Source organism: Nicotiana attenuata, unplaced genomic scaffold (genome assembly GCF_001879085.1).
Source record: "Nicotiana attenuata strain UT unplaced genomic scaffold, NIATTr2, whole genome shotgun sequence".
Classification (NCBI taxonomy): Eukaryota; Viridiplantae; Streptophyta; class Magnoliopsida; order Solanales; family Solanaceae; genus Nicotiana; species Nicotiana attenuata.
The window spans coordinates 741,066-767,717 of NW_017670356.1; the positions used below are offsets into that span (position 1 = coordinate 741,066).

Here is a 26,652-nt window from a genome sequence, read left to right on the forward strand (position 1 = left end):
GATGGAGTTGTTGTCTAGAATAGGACTTGTTCCCCTTAGTAACCGAAGAGAAGGAGAAACAATTTGATGATCCCTACGTGTTGCAGTTGAAAGAGGAGATTCACAAGTATACGATGATGGCTTTTGAACAAGGGGGAGATGATGGTACTTTGAGGTACCAAGACAGATTGTGTATTCCAGACATAGATAGACTTAAAGAGGGAAGATCATGTTAGAAGCCCATAATTCCAGGTATTCTCTCCATCCAGGCTCCCCAAATATGCATCATGACCAAGGAGATTTATTGGCTGAACGACATGAAAAAGAACGTTGCAGACTTTGTGGCCAAGTGTCCAAATTATCAGCAAGTGAAAGTCGAGCAGCACAAAGCCTAGTGTTTTATCACAGAATACACATATTTTAAATGGAGATAGTAAATATGGAGTTTATAACAGGATTATCTTGCTCATCTTGAAAGCATCATTGATTGGGTGATTGTAAATCGACTTACCAAGTCAGCACACTTCTTGCCAGTAAAGACTAGAGATTCAACAAAAGATTATACCAAGTTATACATTCAGGAAATTGTTTGATTGCATGGGACTCCGTTGTCCGTCATTTCGGACTGTGGTGCTCAGTTTAAAATGAACTTTTAGAAGTTCTTTCAGAAAGGATTAGGAACAAGTTTTTCATCCTCAGAAAGATGGCCAGGCAGAGCGCATTATTCAAAAAGTTGAGGATATGTCATTGATGTTAAAAGTAATTGGGATGATCACATACCTCTCATTGACCTTGCTAATAATAACCTACCATTCTAGTATCAAGATGGCACGTGCGAGACTTTGTATGGGCGAAGGTGTAGATTGCCAATTGGTTGGTCCAAAGTTGGTGAAGAGGAGTTGTTGGGACCAAATTTGGTCTATCAGACTATGGAGAAAGTTGAGTTGATTCAAGAGCGTTTGAGGACCGCTCAGAGCCGCCAAAAGTCCTATTCGAACGTGCGGCATAGATACCTAGAGTTTCAAGTTGATGATTGGGTGTTTCTGAAAGTAATGCATTATGAGATTTGGGAAGAAGGGGAAGCATATTCCCTACTATATTGGGCCATATAGAATCCTACAAAAGGTCAGTCAAATAGCTTATGAGTTGGAGTTGTCACCAGAATTAGCGGTGGCATAGCTAGTATTTCATGTATCATGTTATAACATTCAAGTTTCCAGTACTCAGATACTCATATCAATTCAGTACTCAGATACTCATGTCAGTTCAATACTCAGCTACTCATGTCAGTCCAATACTTAGATATCCATGCCAGCTTAGTACTCTGATATTGATGTTAGTTTAATACACAATTATTTGTGTCAGTTCAATATTCATATATCCATGTTAGTTCAGTATTCACGTATCCATGGCAGACCAATATTCAGTCAATGCAGTAGCCATTCAGTTCAATACCTCAACAGTTCAGTAATCATGTATTCATTCAGTTTAGTATGCAAGTGTTAATGAAAGTTCATGTTTCCTCCAGACCAGTTTAAGGTCCGGATTTAGTAGAAGTTACAGTCAGGACAATCATTCGAGGACGAATGATCCCAAGGAGGAGATGATGTAACACCCCGTACATTCGGACTAGGTGTGGATATGTTAAATGGGTACTAATTTGATACTTTAGACATATGAAGTCCTAGAGGGATGATTATTGAAGCAAATAGTTGTTTCAAAATCAAGATGGAAAGTGAGGTGCATAAGATTTGACAAAATCGACTAAGTTTGCAGAAGGTTTGTCTTCCAGCAGGGTTTAGTGAAAATGTATAAGGAATTTGGGAAAACTCAAAGCATGAAAGTTGTAGGCTTTTGAAATATCTTTCCAATGATATATTGCAGAGACCAAACAGATCTCTGTGTAAAATGTTATGCGCGAAAGGGGAACTCTCAAAAACCTAACTCCTTAAGGGTCCCTCCACTACCCAAGGTAAGTTCTAATGGTGATTCTAAGTTAATTTCAATTTCCACAACATCTTATTAACATGGGTAAACCCTCCATATCATTAGATATTCGATTGGGACATCATTGTTGAGAGAAGGAACCCTAGAACTCGAATTCAAGGGGATTCAACTTCAAAAAGGTAATGTCTTCACCCTCTAATTGATTCTAGCATTGGTTTAACGATTATAAACCCTAGTTCATGAGATATGAGTCGATGGGTTTGATAGAAAGCATGAAATATTATAGGATTGGGTTGTTGATTGTTGATTATTGATTAAAGATATCATTTATCTTATGGGTGATAAAGAAGGGTATTGAACATAACAATTTGATGTTTTAGAATTTATCTAGGAACAAGAGAATGGGTTATTAGGTATAGAGACACCATTAATAAGGACTATGAAGCTTTATTCCCACCAAGTGTTTGATAAAATGCCTAAGTGACCAAAATATGAGAATTATTGCTAATATGGAATTCCTTTGACTTGTATTGATATAGATTAAAGTTGAAAGGGTTGGCGAATGTTGTATTGCACTCAAGAGCAGGAAGTTAAGGTATGTGAGGCTAACTCTCTATGTTTGGGAATGTTAATGATTCTCCCTACACTACGTTTCTTTTACCACGTTACTAATTGCCTCAAAAATATAGTTAAGCCTAGTTCCTTGAATAGTTGCAGAACTTCTATTCTCTAGCTTCATAACTCGTTCACCACTTTCATTCTGGACGTTGTGAGCTCAGTGCGTATTCAATATAGACTTGGGTTTGATGCCCTCGAGTCTTAGTATAGATTACTCAGTATGCCATAAACAGTTGAAGTTTCAGTGTTCATAATCAGTTGAAGAATACATGTCTCAGTCTAGTCCTATTCAGTATTCCAGTATTATGTAACTCAGTGTGATCCATTATTCCAGTATCATGTAACTCAGTATGATTCAGTATTTTACTATCATGTATTGCAGTTTGATTCTCAGTTCCTGAATGTTGAACACCTATATTTGGGCCTGAGGCCGTCGTTTATGCTTTATGCATGTTTGGGCCTGAGGCCGTAGTTTATGCTTTATGCATGTTTGGGCCTGAGGCCGTAGTTTATGCTTTATGTATTTTTTGGCCTGAGGCCGTAGTTATGTATACGTATACTTGGGCCTGAGGCCGTAGCTTGTGCACATATATATTGGTCCCGAGGCCGTAGCTTATTCAGATAAGCAGGTTGTTCATCATTCAGAAGAGGGAGTATTTATATCCTTACTTCCTTTGTTCAGTTCAATTATTAGTTATCATTTCAGTGATCGATTATCATTTCAGTTACCAGTTATCAGTTATCATTTCAGTTATCAGTTATCATTTCAGTTTCAGTTTCAATAGTTATCATTTCAGTTATCAATTATCAATTCTCAGTTATCAGCTTAGTTTCAGTTTCAGCATTTATAATTCTTTCTTTCAGTTGCTTTACATACCAGTGCAATTCAAATGTACTGACGTCTCTTTTGCCCGTGGCCGCATCTCACGATGCAGGTAATGATTTACGGTTGGTGATTCAGAGCGCTAGGATTCTCGTACCAGCATTTGGTGATCCCCAGTTCCTTCGGGGCGTTATCATTACTTTATAGTCTTTCAGTATTTACAGACAGTCAGTGTTTTCAGTATTTCATTAGAGGTTTCATAGACTAGAGTAACAGTTAGACAGAGTCTCAAACTTTTCATGTTAAGCTGTGTTGGCTGCAAATATGTTTCAGAATTGTATTAGTATTTTTGCACTTTTATTTATATCATCCAGACTTTTAGTATATCAGCATGTGTTAGTTTATCTTCCGTATTCAGTATGTTATGATATCACATGTTGATTCAGCCAGCCAGTTGGTTCGCTCGGTCACATGTTGTCAGGCACCGAGTGCCGTGTTACGTCCAGGCCCAGGTTCGGGGCGTGACAAGGGACCTCCGCAAATGCGACATTTTTGTCGCATTTTGCGATCACACCCCTTCCTAGACTCTCTTCGCAATTGCGAAGATATGTTCGTATTTGCAAACTCTGCTGGCCCAAGCCTTCTTCGCAATTGTGATAAAGACCTCGCAATTGCCAAGCCTGCTTTACTCGCATTTGCGAAGCCCGATCTCACAATTGCGAGATCAGAGGCCTGCAACAGATACCAGTTACACCAACAATTCTCTAAGTTCCAAAATCATTCCATCACCTATCCAAAACTCACCCGAGTCCTCGGGGCTCCAAACCAAACATGCACACAAGTCTTAAGGCATCATACAAACTTGCCCGTGCGATCAAATTGCCAAAATAACACCTAGAACTATGAATTCAACACCAAAACACATGAAATTTTCAAGATAGTTTCAAAACTTCTATTTTCTCAATCAAAGGTCCGAATCACATCAAATCATTTCCGTTTTTTACCAAATTTCACAGATAAGGTTTAAATATCATAACGGACCTGTACCGGGCTCCTGAACCAAAAAACGGGCCCGATACCAACAAGATCAAATCTTTTGAATTATTCCATTTTCAGTCTTATCAATTTCTTTCAAAAATTCATTTCTCGGGCTAGAGACCTCGAAATTCGATTCCAGTATACGCCCAGGTCCCATATTTTACTACGGACCCTCCGGAACCGTCGGAACACGGATCCGGGTACGTTTACCCAAAATGTTGACCGAAGTCAACTAAGATCATCTTTTAAGCCAAAAATCATCATTTCTTAATTTTTCACATAAGGGCTTTCCGAATACATGCTCGGACTGCGCATGCAAATTGAGGAGAGATGAAAATGAGGTTTTCAAGGCCTCGAAACACGGAATCGGATTCTAAAACAGAAGATGACCTTTGGGTCATCACAATTATCCTTCCAAATATACCGCAATTAAATCCAATAGCACCCAATCTAGGTTCAACGACCTCATCTTATCAAATACAGCCTCCCTACTGACATGCCACACCAATACAACCATAAGCCACAAACCGTGCAATCCGTGCACCAATACGCAACAATTCAAGTTTACTCAAACATAGAAAATGACTCAAATGAGAGAACCGTCCCACAAATTCAGTAAGTACCACCACAACCGCAATGCCATGAGTCCATCATACATAGTAGAACCAAGACACACAAATCTAACATAAAGGATCATATCTCAACATAACTCCGTTGCAATGCGTGACCCCATCCAAACACTGGTCCATATGAAATACCTCAAGCGACCATGCCCAAAATCAACAACCACGCGCAATTTGATGTTTTGTACCAAAAGTGCATGACCATAACCACTGAGAAGCAATTAACTCAATACCATAGTCCGGAAAGAACATAATCAATGCGCAATCAATCATTCAGCACCCTAATGTCCTTTCTCCCAAATTCCGCTATAAGGCCCAAATAGAACCGCACCAAGTGTGCATATAACCAACAAATCACAACCTCTCGTGACATATAGGAGTAACACATAGATCATATCGGAACACGAATAAGCTCAACTCTAATCGAATGGCACATTCCTCAACAATAGCAGTATGGAGTCAACAAATCCGACCCGGTGTAGAATACACATCCTTATTGGGCCTATCAATGGACCCCCAAATCAACTCCGGTCATCCCCAAATGGAAAAATATCCCTCCAAGGGTTCACAACGACCTAACTATAACACGTACTATATAGGGGTGCTTATCGGCAGATCGGGCGGATAATTACGTTTAACGGTTTGGCTTATCGATTATCGGATTGTAAATGTAGTAATCCACTAGCCATCCAATAAGATAATGGGCGGATTGGTATCAGATTAATAAATTATCGGGCAGTTATCGGGCGGTTTAACAGATAAATCTAATATTTTTTTTTGTGAACAATCGTAATTTGTTGCTACATGGTAGAATTTGTTAACACTTTGTAATTTGTATTCGATTGTCGAATGAATCAAAAGAAGTATTTCCACCTATAAATTAGGCTATTATGCTACATAACAAAGCTCCTACAACAACAACAACAACAACAATAACAACCCAGTGTAACCCTACTAGTAGGGTCTGGAAGGGTAGTGTGTACGCAGACCTTACCCCTACCCTGGGGTAGAGAGGTTGTTTCCGATAGACCCTCGGCATCCTTCCCTCCAAGAACACCTCACCTTGCTCTTGGGGTGACTCGAACTTACAACCTCTTGGTTGGGAGTGGAGGGTGCTTACCACTAAAGCAACCCACTCTTTTCAATAACAAAGCTCCTAATAACTATAGAAAAGACTCGAACTTTATCTCTAAATTATTTTGAATTATTTAGATACTTTAAAATATGACATGAATGCACTAGGCTTTCATGTTTAATAACATCGCATAATACCAGGTACATGATTTTAGTTTTTTTTCTTTTTAAAATTCAATCTACTCGACAAAGGAGAAAAAATGGAATAAAAATGAATTATAATGATTTCACTAACATAGGGATAAAAGTATAAATATAAAAATTCTTAACAGATTAACGATTTATCTAATAAGAAAATTGAGTAATCCGCCCCCAAACTGTTGAGCCGTTAATTATAAAATCTCAATCCGTTCACCAACCATTACCCCGATAATCCGATACCAATAAGCCAATAAGCCATCTGTTCGGTTCGGTTAACGGCTACAGTTTGGTTTTGAACAGCCCTAGTACTATCATCTGGCTAGCTTTAGCCACATCTTCACAGTCCGCAACCACGAAACAATCTGTCTCTGAGAACTCCTAGTCTCTAAATCCATAGAACACACGAATCACCATATCCGATCCCAACTCCACCGCCCGAATATCTACCATATCTCTCATACACGATCATCCCACGAGGAATACTTCGATAATTCTTCCATGTCACATAGCAAAATTTTAATATCAGCAGTCGATCAACCAGGCGAGTACCGCAATACCATTGAAGCATCCGTAAGTCAAAACTCAGTACACCTTCTAATGTACACTTTTCTCAGGTAATACCAAATTGTGCCAACATCTAAAATCTTCTGTGCTGTCTAAGAATTCATGACCTACCCTTCAACATTGAACCGTGACCTCGCTCATGCAAATCTCAATCCCGCACAACACACACATCTATCATGCCATCCTATAAAAAGTACGAGAATCTCATAATCAACTCTGAGTCACAAGCAAACTACATACTCAATTAGCCTAGAATCCTCAATTTGATCTCATCTAGGAGAAAATCACAACACGCAGCATGCTCCTCGCGCCAGTAGGAAATATACACCTTGTATCATGGTAGAAACCATTGAGAACACTTTGTAATCCATTTGCACATAGCGCAGCTATCAGAACCGAATCCTTCTAACTCAACCAAGTTGCGCAGGTCACCAGACCTAAGAATATTGCCACCAAAACATCTGTAGAGCCTCACCACATCATAAATACCCAAAGAACCGAGCGTAACCATTACCGTGGTGCTCCCACTTGCTACCAAGCTATCCTATTTCTCCGAGTTTCTTCTGAATGGCCTTCAAATTGATACCTCTCCTTGCCAAAACACCACGGTCCTTACCAAAACTCACCACAAGGGACCGTAACATAAAACCACTTCACCATAAGGTCCATAAGTTGCCGTATTCCCTCTTAAGAATCCCAAAACACCGCAATCGAGACACCTACTCTAAAGAGACCTTCTGTGAATCCAACTCCGTTTCCTTCACCTTCCTGAAACTGAAATATAGGATCTATAATGGTTTGGGAACACTGCAAGTCCCGACACCATCCGATGCAAAATCTCAGATGCTAGCCATATACCGGTCCGGAAAATTCTCAATTGCCACATATAAATCTTGAACCCATTAGAACCTTCTCGAGAGTTATCCACCTTGTCCCAAATCTCAAATTGCACCGCCCAAACGGGCCGAACGACCTATGTCCCATTAGCACGACAATACCCTGAGAAGTAACCCATACCTCTAAAAAACTGAGTAAACCCCTACTCCAAGCACATTACATCCATCACGAATAGCAAACTCAAATCATTCCACGATTTTCATATACCCATAAAGTGTAATACATCATGCATCCTGATATTCCCTACTCAAGTCATCCTCAAAACCGACCTCCGTAAGTCATATCTGATTCACAAGTATGCCTCAAACCGAAAGCAGTACCACATAACCACGCAATCAAATCGTTAATAGCAGACTCCTCCACTTGGCTCAAAGCAATAAGACAAAACACTTCATAACCCAAAATCCCATACTCTATTGTTGTCATAATACCGCAGTGAGATTCAACTAAGTCCTTCATAAGCCTGTGTAACACAAACCATCTAGCATCTCAAATTAGCTGCAAGCCTCACATTCATCCTCTTGACGGTCATGTTAATTATTACAACCGATCCGAACTCAAATCTCACAATTATAACCCACTAGTAGAAAAAAAGCCTCCACCCAACATCATAAGGATCACACTTCCGTAGATGACCCCGCAGGTGATAACCCATATGCTTAGCCTCAAACTGACATCTCACTATACCCTTTCACATCCACAACTACTACGCAATCATCTACTCTTCCTGAGTCTGAACTCATCAACAAGACATGAGAATCTAATTCGTTCCACAATTAAACAACATGAAAGATCCTTCAACACACTCATAAATCGAGACTACACGTCAAATCACGACAAAAATCAAGCAGCCAATAGTCATTTTTACATCCCAAGAAAACTCTTCTTGTCATATTCAAACCACCTGAACACACCCCGCAATCACATCATACTCGTCATATAGCCATCCAGCCACACATTGAGCCACAAATTCCACCCATAGGGACACTACCGGATATGTAAGTCCAAAATCACGTGCTCACACAACTGAAATCCCCGTGCTCAAGCTATAATCAAAACCCGGCATCAAGTCCTCCAGACTGGCTCATTATCAGCACATCGAAATCACATCTCGCACCTCATCCATGGATTCATAAGTCGTCGATGCACAACTGATACCAAGCACTCACATGTGCACACGAATGCGTGGAAGGGATTCAAAGAGTTACGCTTCAAGCTGAATCAATGCAGCATGATAAGGAAAGAAAGATGGGAAGTTTATCCTAAATGCCATGTAGACTCTCGAAGATAGGCATGGACGTCATCATACCGATCCGTAAGACTCTACTAGACACTTGCTCATGACTCGTAGAACCTATGAACCTAGAGCTCTGATAACAATTTGTCACGATCCAAAATCCAACTAGTCGTGATGGCACCTAACCTAACCCGCTAGGTAAGCCAATTGACCACTATCCAATGTAGTGAGAATTATTAAGAGGAGAAAACGATAATACAACTAATTTTATACAAAGAATTTCCCAATGACAGTACAAATCATGAGTTTCTAAGATTTAGATTTTTACAAGACTGGATTAAAATGGTTACAACATTTATTTTTGAAATGTAAATGAACAGAATTTGAATCTAATGCTACCAAGGACAATCGATAGCCATGATTGGAACGCAGGAATATCTTCAGATCCAGCTCCCGTCGTACGCAACAACATCAACATCCAACATCTCCATGCAAGGTACAGAAGTGTAGTATGAGTAAAATTGACCTCATGTACTCAATAAGTGACAAACCTAACCTTAGGTTGAAAGTAGTGACGAGCTGGGACAACGGTTAGAGTCCAACTCCAATAACCAACAACAATTCATAACAATATTATATAGATGGTACAAGAAATAACTCAGCTCCTCTACAGTTACGGAAAATAGGCATGCTTTTCAAGTATACAGTAAATCTCAAATCTTTTACCGAAAACACCAAACATATGAGTAAGTTTGAAAACTTTGATTTTTCCCAAACACTTTCAACAATAGTTAAGAAGTCTCATTATTAGATGGCATGAGGAAAGTACATCTCTATGCCTACATGTCAATGTGCACGTGAATGTCATAAATGTCACGAAACTGTGTAACATGAGGGAATGCATCTCTAAGCCTGTGCCCCAAGTATACGTGTCAATGCAATGCACCACAGTGATGAACTCATGTACCCACACTCTTAGAGTACTCAATCTCACTATAACGGAAAATAGGCAAGCTTTTCAAGTATAACAATAAATCTCAAATCTTTCACCGAAAACACCAAAAATATGAGTAAGTTTGAAAGCTGTGATTTTTCTCAATAACTTTCAACAAATGTTAAGAAGTCTCATTATCAGATGGCATGAGGAAGTACATATCTATGCCTACATGTCAATGTGCATGTGAATGTCGTAAATGTCACAAAACCGTGTAACATGAGGGAATGCATCTCTGAGCCTGTGCCCCAAGTATACATGTCAATGGAATGCACCACAGTGATGAACTCATATACCCACACTCTCATAGTACTCAATCTCACTCTCTCACACTCCCGCTGAATCACCCAACACAGTCGGTCACTCGGCACTGTACGGTACCTGCTGTGGCGCAGCCCGATCCCATCATGAATTAATAGAACCTGCGCTCACTATGGGTGTGCAGACTCTGGAGGGGCGTATCCTGCCGAAGCGCTAATATAACCTGTTGCGGCGTGCAACCCGATCACATATAGCCCTGTTGCGGCCGTGCAACCCGATCCACACACACACACATACGCTCGCACACACACACACACACACATTATATATATATATATATATATATATATATATATATATATATATATATATATATATATATATATATATATATATATATATCCATAAGGCTTGTTGTGGCGTGCAATCCAATCCAAAATATATATATATATAGCCATAAGGCTTGTTGTGGCGTGCAGCCTGATCCATACACACACACACATACATATATATATATATATATATATATATATATCAGCCCGATCCCATCAATATCACTCACAATCTGGCCCGCAGGCCCCAACTCAGTCATCAATCTCTCCAGTCTCTCGGGATCACAAATCTCATGCCAATCAACATAAATAATGACAACAATATGATGTGACAACAAATGATAACAGAGACTGAGATATGGTATGTAAATGAATGAAGATGACTGAGTATGTAGATGCAATTTAAGCAAATAACTCAACAACAGAGATGACCTCAGTAGGTACCAACAAAATAAGCATAGAGCCTAAACATGATTTCTAATATGATTCACAACTCAGTTTCTCTAACACGTGAAAATTTCATGGATAGAAACAAGATTAGGTAATTACACAGTATCATAGAATCAACCGAGTCATAATTCACGCGGTGCATGCCCACACGCCCGTCACCTAGCATGTGCGGCACCTTAACACTAAGCACGTAACATGTGCATTCAGAGGTTCATACCCTCAACACCAAGTTTAGAAGTGTTACTTACCTCGACAAGCCAAATCCTAAATCGAGCAAGCCAAACGCTGCTCCAACATGCCATCCCGCACGTACCGACCTTCGAACGAATCGAAACTAGCCAAAAGCAACTCAAATACATCACGTAATGCCAAAGGAAACAAATCCAATCGATTAAAGTCGAGTCTCTAATCAAAAGCCCAAAATCAACCAAAAAGTCAAACCCGGGCCCGCGCCTCAGAAACCGACAAAACTCACAAAATCCGGCAACCCATTCAATTATGAGTCCAACCATACTAGTTTCACTCAAATCCGACTCCAAAGTGATGTTCAGAACTCAAAAATTCACTCTATGAAACTTTAGGCAAAAACTCCCAATTCCATCTTTAAAATTCATAATCTAAATGCCATCGAAGATAGATTTATGAAATATATCCAAAACCGAGTAGATAACACTTAGCCCAATCCATGTGGTGAAAAATACTTCAAGAATCGCCTCAATCCGAGCTCCATATCTCCAAAATATGTAAAAAATAGCCGAAATCCCCGAAATAGAGTACTTTATAATCACTGGACGAATCAATGAATCGCGGTCGCGGAAATACCCTCGCGATCGCGAAGAAGAAAATGCACTGCCCTTGAAAATATACTACGTGATCGCGAACAAACCTCAGCGATCGCGATAGACGACCAGCACTGCCTCCACATATACCCTACGCGATCGCGTAGCTAGCCATGCGAACGCGAATAAGAAAGAGCCTCTGCCTAGCTCAGTCCAAACCACTACGCGAACGCGTGCACCCTTGTGCGAATGCGATGAAGACCAGCCTCCTCCCTGTGCGAACGCGTGCATACTCTCGCGAACGCGGAGAGCAAATTTTCGCAGCAGACCAAAACACCTTACGACCATCGCGGCCAAGCCTTCGCGATCGCGAAGAACGCCAGAAGCAACAGGTAACAACAGAAACGGCAAATGAAAAACCATTCGAAATGATCTGAACTACGTTCGAAACTCACCCGGGCCACCCTGTACCCCGTCTGAATATGCCAACAAGTCCCATAACATATTATGGACCTACATGAGGCCTCAAATCACGTATTACAACATCGAAACGACGAATCACACCTCAAATCAAAATTAATGAACTTTGAACTTTCAACTCCCAAAACTCGCGCCGAAACATATCAAATCAACTCGGAATGAACTCAAATTTTGCACACAAGTCCCAAATGACATATCAAAGCTATTCCAATTCCCGGAACCACAATACGAATCCGATATCCTCAAAGTCAACTTCCGGTCAAACTTATAAACTTTCCAAACTTTCAAATTTCCAACTTTCTCCGATTAGCGCCGAAACCTTCTAGAAATATCCAAATGCAAATCCGGCCATACGCCCGAGTCCAAAATCACCATCCGGACCTAAAGGAACCGTCAAAACCCCAATCTGAGGTCAACTACTAAAAAGTCAAACTTGGTCAACTCTTCCAACTTAAAGCTTCAATCATGAAGTTCATTCTTCCAAATCGATTCCGAATAACTTGAAAATCAAAACCGACGATTCACACAAGTCATAATGCATCATACGGGGATACTTGTACACTCAAACTACTGAGCGACGTGTAAATGCTCAAAATGACCTGTCGGATCGTTGCAAATGACCACAAAACACGCACTCGATAATAAGGCCCACAAGGACAACTGACGTCCCTTCACCATCGAAAGTTACAATCTTCCATTTCTTAGATAGACATCATTTAAAGTAGTAAAAAAATGGAATTATTCTCGTTACTGATGTCTTGGTTGAACTTAATTTACTTAGACCTTCTGTTGTGATACTTTTATTGACTCAATAGCGAGAGCAGACTTTGATCATTTAATTAACTTTAGGCCATAAAGTGAACTGAAGATTTGATTTGCCTCATACAATCTGCCAAGTAAAAACCAAGGAAGTTGAGAAAGAAAAAGACCAACAGTCTCAGTAAATTCAAATTCAGGCAACTTCCCAGTTAAGATTTGGCCCAGTAGATGGATATATTATGTTTAGCGCTGAGGTTTAGTAGGACAGCAGATACTAAAGTTTATCACGTACTTGTGAGGCAAGAATTCGTCGCGCTGTTTAAGTTGCAACATTTAACATCTGGGTATGTCCATATAACATACATGTATGTGCTTGATGTCTAGTATATAACAAAGGAAAGTTGGACAATGAGCTTGCGCTATTTCATTTGAATGGTGCGGACTTGTTACTTGAAGCAGCAATAACGAATACATGCTTTACTACGAGTGGTTTGAATGGAACTGCATTCTGTCTTACCGTTTTTACCATAAAATGCACTAGATCATCGCTTACTGCAAGAGGAGATCTACAACAATCGTGAAGAGAAAGCGGCAACACCCAATAGGCCAATAATCACAAATCACAAACAATAACAGATATGACAGCATAATGCGCACTGAAGAAGAAGAGAAAAAAAACAAAACCGTCAACATGTGCAAGCCTAGTAAACAAGCAAACATCAGACTGATGTGGGAGGAAGGGCAGACGACATTATTCCTCGGATGAAAAAAATCATCTCATATTCAAAGGTTGTGTCTTTTTCTTATTTTGCCTAGAAAGTGGTACTTGGATGAAACCAAACTTCTTTTTGTGAGTAATGTATTGCTTGTGTACATTCCCATCTTTCGTAGCTTTTGTAGGATTCAATATGATCCCACTTTGCTCTCGCAGCATTTGGCTAAAAGACACATGTTGTCTTTCAGTGTGGCTTTCCATATGCTTACCCACGACAATATGATCATCTCGCAAAATCAGCTTCCTGCTCAGTATATCTCCAATCGATATTGATGACCGAAAGACAGGGACAGGTTTGTCATTCATATTGTCTGGTTCACCGTTGTCAACTAGCCGAGGGTTTCCATGACTAGTATGAGATGGCTGTGGATTCCTGAACTTATATTTGGCGGAGTTATGCCCCGAGTAATGCAGTTGCGTATGCTCTGACCTCTCCCTATAGAAACCATCTTGTTCAGTAAGACTTCTTCTTTGAGTACCATCTTCATTGTCCAAAGCCTCTTCTAGAGTACTCCTGTTGTGTCTAATTTCTTTTGTAGTTTCCTCCATCTTCTTTGTAATAGCCACCTCAGTTTGATTTGCTTCATTGGTTCTGCACATAGTATTCGTGTCTACAAATTTTGTTTTGCATAGCTCTTCAGCTTGCTGTGCTTTTCGGGCAAGAGCATAATATTCTTCGTATGAAATTGTGATCCCCTCAGGTTTGTGCTGAACAACAGCTGAAGAATTCTTTCCATTTAGTAAAGCCTTTCTTTCTGCAAAAGCAATTGCTTCCACAGCTTTAGCTGCTTCTTCCATCTTTTTCGCAGCATGCAATCTCATTTCAGCCATTCTAATACTTGCCTTTGTTCGTTCGATCTCTGACATTGCCTTCATCACCTCATATCTTGAAGCTTCTGCCATTTTCTTGAATTGCTCTGCTTCAAAACTCAACTGCTTGAGCTCTTTGTTCATAGAGTAATCAAAACTGTCTCCATTTGTGTTGTTTTCCTCAATGGAGAACCCTGCTGCTGAATCGAGGGACTTCCTCTGACTGCTTCTTTCGAGCATTACCTTATCTTTCTTCATTTTGTTATTCAGTGTCTCAACAGAAGATCTAATTACAGTAAGGTCTATTGACATTTTGTTAAGGTCTAATTTTGCTTGGTTCAATTCCATTAATACATGTCCCGGGGACTGAAGTGGACAAAGACTCAAGTTTTGTGCTGACTGTTCACTAGGTGTTGGTGTTTGGCTCTCCGGATTTAAACCAGGACTGGACACAAACTCAGACACTTCTTGCATCAAATTTACTTTCAACCCTTCAACAAATCTTTTTGCTGCTTCCACTTCCCTCAAAACATTGAGGGCCTCCTGTTCCTTCACAATCAAGTCTTTCTCAAATTTTACTGCTTGCTCCTCCATTTTGCCCACGTCTACAACTTCCCTATCGTGCTGCCAACAACAGTAAAATAAAATGCTAGTACCCAATTATGCATTATCAGTAAAAAGTAAACACCAAAATGCTAGTTAGTACCCAATTATGCATTATCAGCAAAAAGTTCTTTAAATAAAACATAATATAGCTGCTTTTATGAAATGTGTGTAAAATGATAAAACACAGATGATCATCCAGCCTATGTATTATACCACCATTTTACATGCTGCTAACGCGTGTAACGGCTAATACAAAGCATTATGCACCACCAACTGTCTATCCGCAGAATTCCGGCCAAGAAGACTAATTAGATTTTGATTTAACTTTCATGTAAGTTCACCTAGTAGCATGGAAAGCAGAGAGGAAAATAGGATGTCTTGTACACAAACCAGAGTAGTAGCAGCTAAGAAGTAAACTAGGAACTTTTTAGGCATGTACGACCCCTTGTCCCCTCATCACCAAAAAATACCAACAAATGCAAAACGAGAAAAATACTCCTGCGAGTGAAAGTTTGCAACTTCATATCAGCCCTAAGCCAAGGAAATCAAGAAATAGAGAAATGCAGCATTATGCTAAGCGCACTCTTGATATTGTTCACTTTAGGCCAAAATGTGAAAGATTTTCCCAAAGAAGTCACACCATTTAGAATATCCCTTGTCATATGTAGCTTCTTTTTGTTATTGAGACTTTGTTTGCACACCAACAAACAGATCGAAAAACTAAAAAGTTAAACAAATTAAGCTGCTACAGCATAGGGTGAGTGTCACAATAACCAAGATTAGATGGTATTCTAAATGACAATTACCAAGCTTAAAGTTTGACTTCCATGTAGTTGAAATGAGATGAATTGTACTTCTTTCCCTGGCTTTAAACATTTAGAAACTCTCTGAAATGAAAAAAGACAAAGGGCAGTTTAGACTTACATGGTCGGGAGGTGGTAAACGGAGTAAGTGATGGGGAATCCAAGGGCCACTGCCCCCAAAATGGTCCACAGCCTCCTTCACCGACTCGAATGGCGGAGATGTGTCAATTTCCACTCTTGGGTTGCAGATAATCGATTCTCCATTTCCAGCCATAGAGCTGAATAAAAAGATGCACAGAAAAATGAATGCTGGTTAGAATGTTGAAGTGAGTGAATGAGGAGTTGATTAACTAGCAGGTATTTATGACAAACGCTTCATTTATAGTACATATATATATGTTTGATACTTATTCCGCTCCAAAATAAGTGAATTTGTTTTGGTTGTTTTCACACATATTAAGAAACTCACCTTGTAACATTAATTAGCAATGAAATTGACCATATTAACCTTTACTATCTCTTTATATAAACACACCTAACACATACTCCAACATCATTTACTTCAAGGGCAAAGTAGGAAAAGAATAAATCACTTATTTTAGACCACAAAAAAAAAAAAAAGCTAAAAAATTACTTATTGTGAATTGGAGGGAGTAATTCTTTAAAATGATCAACACACTCTCTGTTTTATGATGTATTAAAAATACTCTTTTACTTTCTATATTAGGAAATACTTTAAGAGTAATATATATTTTTAGCCGCTTCAAAAAAAAAAAAAAACTGATAAAATATATTATTTATATATGTGTGTATTATATACACTTAATCTACATATTTTATACACTTGTAGGCTAAGCGAATGCAATTAGTTTCGACCGACCGGCCAATTTTGTATTTTGCTCAATAATTTATCCTTAAATTTTCGTTTTGTAATCACGTAAATGTCATGTTTAAAATTACAAGTTTCAACTGCTATTTTTTTTCGTTAACTCTATATCCAGTTAAACAGATTAACTCAAAATAAAATGAGGAGTATATATTACAAGCTCATACTCGTTGTCATAAAATAATACTACAAGAATAACAGGTAGTTAAAGATGACTCATTTTAAATTCTGAATACGCCTTTAGTTAGACAAAAAGAATGGAGAAATGCAATGATATTTGCAGTGAAATTGAGAGGTTGATGAAGATGATGACTGGGTTGTGATGGTGATGATTATGTTTGGAATAGTCAAAAAATAGGACCATTGTTTTTCTCATTCCATTGTTTACAGAGCACAAACCAATAATCCAAGTCGTGTTCAGTGAGAGCGTGTATGTGTATATGTGTGAGTGCAGATGAAAAAAGAGGGAGGAGGGGACATTAAAGGGGAAAGTGGTCGTTAATTAGTACACCAACTGCCAATAGGAAGTTACTGTGAAAAGTATAAAAGGGAGTATTTTCACTTTGTTCCTTAAATGGTATACTAAGGACCACAGGAAAATTAAAGAAAATTTTTATTTTGTGTTCACACAACTGACATTAGTTGTATGAAACCTCTTTTTTGTCTCACAATTGTGTGGTCCCAGATGTGTAAGATATGGGTCCACAAATATGTGAGATAAAAAGAGGCCTCACACAACTAATGTAAGTTGTGTGAGACACAAAATAAAACCACTCACAAACTCGTTTCTTATGGTGCATGTAATACCTTAGAACAATCTCAAAACGTATATTTATATTGAAATGCAGACCTATTGTTATGTAGGAATAATAACACTTCTTACCTATTGAATGAAAACGTTGGACTCGTTTCTGCTTGATTATTAATATTAGACAAACTATTATATATATATTCTTTTTTTTTTTTTTACCATATCGTCTCTTTCTATATGTCCAGGGTTTTAATGAAGGATCAGACATAATAAGGATTCAAGTTTATGAGTTCTGAATTTATCACCAAACGCATAATTAGTCATTTAATATTTAATGAATTTTTGAATATAAATACATGATCTAAGCAAAACTAACCTATATAATTTTCTAAACGCTTATCTACTATTCTAACACCACCCCCTAGGAAAATGGGGGAATAGGGTTGGGGTCAAATGTAGAGCTTCCTTGAAGGTCTCTTTGTTTCTTTTCTCCTTTTTGTTGTTTGTTCATATAAGCGAAGGGATTCTTTAAAGGAAGTTGGTAGAGAGAAATAAATGAGATATTATATTTTTTGATCTTGCCATGCTCATAAAGCTATTTTCTGGCTTTGAGAAGGCAGTCGGCAGTAGCAAAGATTGATTTGACTAAAGAGAAAAAGTGGATATATAGAGAGAGAGAGCATTATATATATGCAACAATTAAAGCAGAAACAAAAAGCAGACAACACACGGAATTTCACTTTGCAATTCCATCCCATTATTGATGGACACACACACGCAATTGATTGCCAATGCAATTTCCCGTGATTACAGGGCCTTAGCTTTAACCATTCATTTCAATGAAACTTTTTTATATCGATCCTTTTTGGCTCACCCTACTTTCCCATTAAATAAGCTTACTACTAAATCCAATTGTTTACTTTCTAATGCCATGGAATATTTCGTTTTCCGACGAAGAATATGTAAAAAAAAATTCTTTTTTCTTTTTAATTGCTTGTCTAACACAGTTGAATTGACAAGCGCCTGATATCTCAAACTCATATGCAGTTCGAAATATAATTTGAATATATTGTCCTTCAATATAAATCATAGTAGCATAAACTTAGTCATTAATGTTAATTTATTATATCAGGAGAGGGGGCAGAAAAAGAGGAAGAAAATATTATATGCTACTCCCTCCGGTCCAAAATAAATGATTTTTTGGCCTTTTTTTTTTGTTGTCCAAAATAAGTAATTTTTTCAAATTTCAAGAATGAATTAATTATTTTTTTCCTACATTGCCCTTGGAGTAAATAGTGTTGGAGTATGTGTTAGGAGTATTTATGTGAAGAGATAGTAAAGGTTAATATGGTCAATTTTATTGCTAATTAATGTTAAAAGGTGGATTTCTTAGTCTGTGTGAAAACAGCTAAAATATCACTTATTTTGGACCGGAGGGAGTACTAATTTGGACCCTCCATCTCAACCATGAAAGACAGTAAACTGAGATGTCACCAAGTGATCTAGCCCTCAACCCCATTTCTCTAAATTAGTCCTATAACTTTTTTAGGGCATACTAATTATCAAGGATTAATTTGGACAACAGATCCACGGGGAAGTCACATTGTTTACCTCGAAAATACGAGTAACAACTAAATTTGGTTTGTGGTTTTAAAGATACGTGATTAGATTCAATACCAATTAATAATCAAGAAATATGAAGTAGAGATGAAAGAAATAAGTGAATCAAACAAATGTTACCCAGCAGTGGTGACCTCGAGGTAGGTTCCGAACAATAAGAACAATTAAGTAAGAAAAGTAAGGTAAGAACAGTAAAGCTGAAGGATAATTCTGATGAACAGTAGGCAAAAAGTAGAGAGTATATTCTTTTTTCAATGATTAGATGAACTTACAAATGATTAGGGTCCCCTTTATATAATAGGGGAATTCTAAATAAGGTATATTTCTATTTACAGTAAGGAATATTCTTGGTACAGTTATCTAACCGCCTGGTACGGAATAGTACAATCCTATTTCGGGATTTGCGCCGTGATCTTGGAGACGTGCCAGGAATCTAGCCCATTCTGTTACAAGTCCATAATGGTACTATTCCGGGGTCGAGCATACTCGACCTCGGTATGCATCATGCTTTGTCTTCGAACTCGGGTCTGGTCCCTCGAACTCGAACTCGACCTTGCTTGAGCTCAGACTTTGGACGACCCTCGAGCATATAGATTGAAGGCATACGATCTCGACTATATACAGATAGTCCCCGCGTTTCTTAGAGTAAGATGATAAGAAACGATATGATCCTCGCTTTCCCGGAGTCTTTAACGATGACGCCATTTCTGTGACGTAGGCGCTCGAAGTGACTGAAACGTCCCGTCGGTCCACTTCCCCAAAATATTAAATGCACGCCAGTACTGGTCGGCCACTAGCGTCGGCGAACCGTCGTTGCCCTTCTATAAATATGAGGCTATTCCTTTGAGTAAAGAACTTTACTCTTTCATTACATCTTTCCCTTCTTCATCTCTTTCTCTAATCATCTGTTTCCACCGCCTCTTTAAGTGCCGGAAAATGCCAGGTTCTTGTAAAAATACCACATTCCGACACAGTCTATATCCCTTAGCTTAAGATCATGGCTAAAACTTCCAAAACGGTCCCCAAAAAAGATAAAGCGTCGACTTCTTCTACCTCTCAGCCGGCCAAACCGATGGTGCTGCCGACTCTTGAAGAAATCACCCCCGGCCCTTGCGTAATTAAGAAGGATTTCAGTATAGAAAATCCCCCCGATGTCTCGGGCCGATGCGAGCATGCATCTCGATATATTAGTCTGATATCAGAGAAGAACCTCGAAACAATGAAGAGGGACTGCGGCTGGGGCGACGAGGTCTTGGTTCAGATCCCGAACCCCGAGGAAAGCATTACTGCCCACGTGGAGGGGTTTTTAAGTGTTTACACTTACCCCTTTACACTGGGTCCCCTCGATCCGGTGGTGATCGACTTCTGTAAAACATACGAAGTCACCCTCCGCCAGATTCAACCCCTCCTTTTGGCGCATCACGATCATGCTGCGCTACTTTTTCGAGAAAGCCGAGGGGTTGGAATTCACCCTCAACCACCAGATTCGATTGTATCGGCCCTAGCTATTTCGAGGGCTTATCAAGCTGCAACGTCAAACAATGAAAGCCTTCTTTTCCAGTAATAACGAAACCAAAGATCGAGGCTGGATGAGCCGGTTCGTCAGATTAAGGACTTCGGATGTCCTCCAAAGGGATAAAATTCCGTTCCCGGAGAGATGGAACTTTAATCGTAAGTGGAGTTCTTCTTCCCGGTATTTATTCATATTCAGCTTTCATGTCTCACAATGCCTTCACCCTTTCTGTAGCCACTGCCTGGGCACCTCACGCGGTCCCCGACCTCGAGGATTGCATCCGAGAATTAGCTGCTACCTGCTCATACGATGAGCGCAAATGGCGTGAATTATCGAGGGGCGAGTGGGAGGCCAAACATCATGGTAAATTCTCTTCCCAAGTTTCTAATATTTTTCATTTGCTGGTGGCGTCAACTTATTCACGTTCACTTGTGCAGGCATCGGAGATGTATCCGAAATGAGGCCGGCTCCGCCCGGGGAAAAGACTGCGCCCTCGATCCCAAAATCGGGGAAAGACAATAAAAGAAAGAGGGCTTCTAAGCCCGAAGACTCCCAAGATGAGGTGGTACCTGCATGGAAGCTGAGGAGAAAACTCATTCGTGTGGACCTGGATTCAGCCATCCAATGCTTGGAGGATGAAGAGAACGATGGTGGAGAATCGACGCTGGTACCTCGAACCAGGAAACCCATCAATGAACCCGATGCCTTGCCAATTGATGAAGGGACTTCGAATAGAGACTCAGAAAAAACCCTCGAGTCCCCCGAGATCGAGATCGTACCTCCTTTTTCAACAAATACACCAAAGGGAACCAGCGTTGAGAGGGTCAAAACTAGCTAGAGCGCCCCGAGCAAGGAGCTCAAGGCCATGACAATGGGTCATTCACTTTCTCTTCCAGCTTACTCCGAAGAGACTATAAAGGATTCACGGGCCTTGCAAACACCTGATCCGAGCAAGATCCTCGAAGAAAACCCCTTTTGGGATTGTTTCACTGGGGTTGGCGACGTTGCCGACCTTAACGATGCGACCACCCTCTTCGAGGAGGCTCAACATCTTCTTTCTCAGGTAAATGTTGACTTTCATTGTCGTAACTTCCTCTTCATTCCTTTCCTTTGACGGACACCTCTTTACCTCGTCTATAGGCCATCGCCAAGTTTAGAGCTGAGCTGAGCCAATGTGAGGCCAAGATCAGGAGGGTTTCAGATGAGGAGAAAACCTTGAGGCTCCTCTATGGTCAGAAGGAGGAGGAGCTTAAGGGCCTTCGAGTTGAGTTGGCCAAGGATCGTAAAACGAGACCGAGCTGGATGAGCAGGTAATTGTGATTTTATAGAGTATGGTCTTTTTGGCCTTATTTCGGAGGCTAATACTTCAATGTCTCAGCTGCAGCAGAAGTTGGAGATGATTGGGCAGCTACGGAGCAAGGTTGATCAAGTTAAGGCTGACTGCCATAGGTGGAAAAAGAACATGGATCAGCTTGCTGCCAATAAGGAAGCTGTTACCGTCCAACTGACCTCGGCTGAAACTCAACTTCGAGGTATTAAAGTGATGGGTCTGGCCCAGGCTAGGAAAATCAAGGAGTTAGAGGCGGAGCTTGCTAGAGCCCGGGCTAAAGCTGCACAAGCTAAGGCTGAGGTTGAGAAGACGAAGGTCACGGCCAACAAGAGCATTGCCATGTACTTAAAAGATGCCGCGGCTGTTCAAGTGGAGCTTAGGGAAGCCTCCGACTAGGAAAAATGGAATAATGATTTGTCCAAGTGTCAGGCCCGGAGGAAGACTCTCGAAGAAATCCACGCCCGAGGGTTCAACCTTACCGAGGAGATAGCCCAAGCAAAGGCGTGGGAAACCGATGCCAGGTTTCTTGTTTCTTCCGATGACGAAGATGTTGTGAGCGGCTCCGAGGGCGGGGAAGGTGAGGAAGATGTTCCCGAGGAAGAGGAGGCTCCCGAGGATAGAGCTGCTGAGGTTGCGTTTCCCGAGGAGGCTGCTTTCGGGGACATAACCCCAAAATAGATTAGGTTCTCTTTTTTCTTTTTTTGTGTAAGGGCCCCTTGTGGGCGTTGTAAATAAACTTTTGTAAAACATCCTTTGTGAATATAAAGAATCTTTTTGCTCTATCCTCAACTTGTGTTGGATTTCATTTTGTTCTCGCTTGTGAAAAATTCGAGTGTATAACTCGAATGATTGGTCCGAGTATAGGTTTGGATTCGGAACATGATAAACCCTTAGGTTTTTATTGATAAATATAGTAATCCTTGAGCTAAGTTTAAATTGATTCAGTGCGAGCTTGGGATATCGGGACTCTTGAGTCCGAGTTGGGTGAGAACGGGGTCTCGAACTATATGTTTTGGCCCTTAAGCCTTTCGAAGTTGGCCCTTAGCCTCTTTAAGTTGGCCTTAGGCTCTTTAAGTTTGCCCTTAGGCTCTTTAAGTTGGGCCGATACGGCCTCTAGAGTGGCTATATAATTTTTCCCTCTTTTTGGCTAAAAGGCTTAGTGAAAATTTTGTTATGCCTTAGCATTTGTTTTTTGTACCCATTGGGTTTTTCGAAGGTTCGATGAATCGGAACCTTATTAATAGTTTGTTTGTGTAAACACAATCGAATACCTCTTGAGGTTTTTTCGAAGGCTGATGTTATCGAAGCCTTTAGATTATTCGAAAGCTGAATTATCGAAGCCCTTTTGTTTTTGCCGAGGGTAGCCTGATTTAATCGGCTTTTTCAAAGTGTTTGAAGGACTTTAATTTATGGAGGAAGTCGGACGTCTCCGAGCCGCATTATTTTGGCCATATCCTTTTATATGACCATAGTCTTTAGTATGGCCGTAGCCTTCGGGTGTGTCTCTTGGACTTGTTTCACGATAACTTTTTGAACTTGTTCGAAAAGTTAGTCCCCAAGTATATTGGCCTTGGCCTTTGTTTTAGGGGGATGCCTCTTTGAGGTCTTATGATTCTGATGTTTTGATGGCTCGGGCGAGATGGCTGTCGATGACAGTCCCCGAGTATCTCGGGGTTACGTTCGTGCTTTGGACCTTGAGCCGTTTCCCATAAGATTATAAGTGTAGAGCTCGTATAATAGTAGACTTCTTTAAGACACAAAGTGTTTTTGATGTAAATAGGAAGCTTCTTCAAATAATTGGTACATGCGTACATGTTGCCGTCTAGGCTTGACTATTCTATACGGACACGGTTCATCTGACCATTTGGCCCATTACAAAGTTTTCCTATCGAGGTCCTCTTAGGCGTGAAGTATTTTCCTCAAAAATATAACCTCCGAGGCTGATGCCCCCCAGTATTCGAGGTTGATTGAAAATAAGTCTTGGATACTATTGAGTCCTCCTTAGGTAGCATATAGTTGTTGCCTCGTTAAAAACCTTGCCGGTAAAACCCGTTTGGGACAAAATCCGATCTAAGGAAAAATGAGTGCAACGGATGCTTTAAAACCTAAGGCCTTCATGCAGAAAGGGTGTCTTCGATGGCTACGATCGAGAATCTGCAATGAGTTAGTTTTAAACTCAAATGGATAAAAAGGATAAAGCCATACCTTAGCAGTAGTATCGTTTGAGCAATGATACGTTCCAATTATTTGGCAATTGTTCGCCTTCCATCGTGCTAAGTTTGTAAGATCCTTTGCCTACAACCCCGAGGACTTGGTATGGTCCTTCCCAATTCGGGCCTAGCTTCCCTTCATTTGGGTCTCGAGTATTGAGGGTAACTTTCCGTAGAACTAAGTCTCCGATTCCGAAGTGATTGGTCCTTCTATTGTAGTATCTTTCGATCCTTTGCTTTTTCGTGGCTATCTGAACAAGCGCCGCTTCTCGTCTTTCATCTAATAGGTCGAGGCTAGTATTCATGGCCTCGTAATTTGACTCTTTCGATGTGTGTCGAAACCTGGTGCTAGGTTCTCCGACTTCGACAGGGATGAGGGCCTCGGAGCCGTACACCAAAGAGAACGGGGTAGCCCCCGTGCTGGACTTCGATGTTGTTCGATAGGCCCAAAGGACCTCAGGTAGAACTTCTCTCCATTTCCCCTTTGCATCGTCTAACTTTTTCTTTAGGTTTTGAATGATAGTTTTGTTTGTTGACTCAGCTTGTCCATTTCTAGTTGGGTGGTACGGTGTCGATAATATCCTCTTTATTTTATGTGCTTCGAGGAACTCTGTCACTTTGCTGCCGATGAATTGCTTTCCATTGTCGCACACAATCTCGGCAGGTACCCCGAATCGGCATATGATGTGGTCCCAGATGAAGTCAATAATTTCTTTTTCTCGGACCTTCTCGAAGGCCTATGCTTCCACCCACTTAGAAAAATAATCATTCATAAACAAAATAAACTTAGCTTTACCTGGGGCCGTTGGCAGGGGTCCGACTATGTCCATTCCCCATTTTATGAAAGGCCATAGAGATAGGATCGAGTGGAGTTGTTCTCTGGGCTGATGGATCATCGGTGCAAATCGTTGACACTTATCACATTTTTTGACAAATTCCTTAGTATCTTTTTCCATGCTGTCCCAGTAGTAACCTGCTCTGATAATTTTGCGAACCGTAGGCAAAAAGTAGTGAGTATATTCTTTTTTCAATGATTAGATGATCTTACAAATGATTAGGGTCCCCTTTATATAATAGGGGAATGCTAAATAAGGTATATTTCTATTTACAGTAAGGAATATTCTTGGTAAAGCTGTCTAACCGCCTGGTACGGAATAGTACAATCTTATTCCGAGATTTCGCCGTGGGCTTGGGGATGTGGCAGGAATCTAGCCCATTCTGTTACAAGTCCATAACGGTACTATTCCGAGATCGAGCATACTCGACCTCGATGTGCATCGTGCTCTATCTTCGAACTCGGATCTGGTCCCTCGAGCTCGAACTCGACCTTGCTTGAGCTCGGACTTTGGACGACCCCTCGAGCATATCGATCGAAGGCATACGATCTCGACTGTATACACACATTCATAAACTTGTGTTGGTATATATGAAAGAGAGAGGCTACGCACGTACGCGGATGAAATGATTTGACAGGATTAATTAGTCAAATTTGTACTTCGCTACTATAATTTTGTTTTACTTTTCATCTGAAAGATCATCGATATATATTCGCTGTATAGATATGAGTAATTTCATGATTTTGTGTCCTTCAAAATATTTCCAATACCTGTATTTCGATATTGCAATGCAGTGGAAGACCGCTCAGTCGCTCACATTCTCTCTTAAAATATTACTCTATGGGTTCAGAGATGCATTTTTCCTTCCCATTACTTCTTTTTCTACCTGGGCTTTTTTATATTTCATTTACTTTTAATTTATAAGTAAACATATGTATGCGTAACAAAAAATAATGATTCGTTAGGTAACGAGAAATATATATATGAGCAATCTCTTTGTCCTTTAAAAGCTCATGCACGTAATGAACACATTTAAGAAAAGAGTACGGATTTAAGCGATTCTCCCAACGCCCAAATCAATTAAGCATATCAATAAGCTAAACAAATGTAAAATGGCAAATGCATATGTTAATTGTTATCTTCAATATTTGCCCACATTAAGATGTATTAAACCGAAGAATATGATGGTGACAGTGCTATATAGTTAAAAAAAAAAAAAAAAAGAGAGTAGAAATTAGGTTTGATAGGTAATCACCATGATGATAAAAACATCTCCACAATTTCATGATAAATCCGTGGAATTTTTACAAGTATGATTATGCTATTCACCAACCACTTATTTCACTACTAAGTTTGTCATGATTCATTAAAGAACTGCACATGCTGGCAACTACTGGATCCAAGGGATTTTACATCTCAAAACTTAGCTAGCGTTGTTCAAAATTTTATACTAGTA

The 26,652-nt window shown here is 40.0% G+C and overlaps 1 protein-coding gene across 1 annotated transcript; it reads right to left on the reverse strand.

Annotated features, from left to right (window-relative positions):
* Positions 1 to 13,634: 13,634 nt before the first annotated feature.
* On the reverse strand, positions 13,635 to 16,432 carry LOC109238304 (WEB family protein At2g38370-like). The gene is made up of 2 exons (XM_019404736.1): positions 16,172 to 16,432; positions 13,635 to 15,265 (listed from the first exon to the last, which is right to left on the reverse strand). The coding sequence occupies exons 1-2, from the start codon at positions 16,322 to 16,324 to the stop codon at positions 13,829 to 13,831; spliced, it is 1,590 nt and encodes a 529-aa protein (XP_019260281.1). The 5' UTR covers positions 16,325 to 16,432; the 3' UTR covers positions 13,635 to 13,828.
* Positions 16,433 to 26,652: the final 10,220 nt, after the last annotated feature.

What these genes read in the sequence shown, in the direction of transcription:
- LOC109238304 (XM_019404736.1), bottom strand. Translation starts at nt 16,324, where the DNA reads ATGGCTGGAAATGGAGAATCGATTATCTGCAACCCAAGAGTGGAAATT. An exon ending in GTTTACCACCTCCCGACCAT is followed by an intron (nt 15,266 to 16,171) that starts GTAAGTCTAAAC and finishes TGTTGTTGGCAG; the next exon opens with CACGATAGGGAAGTTGTAGA.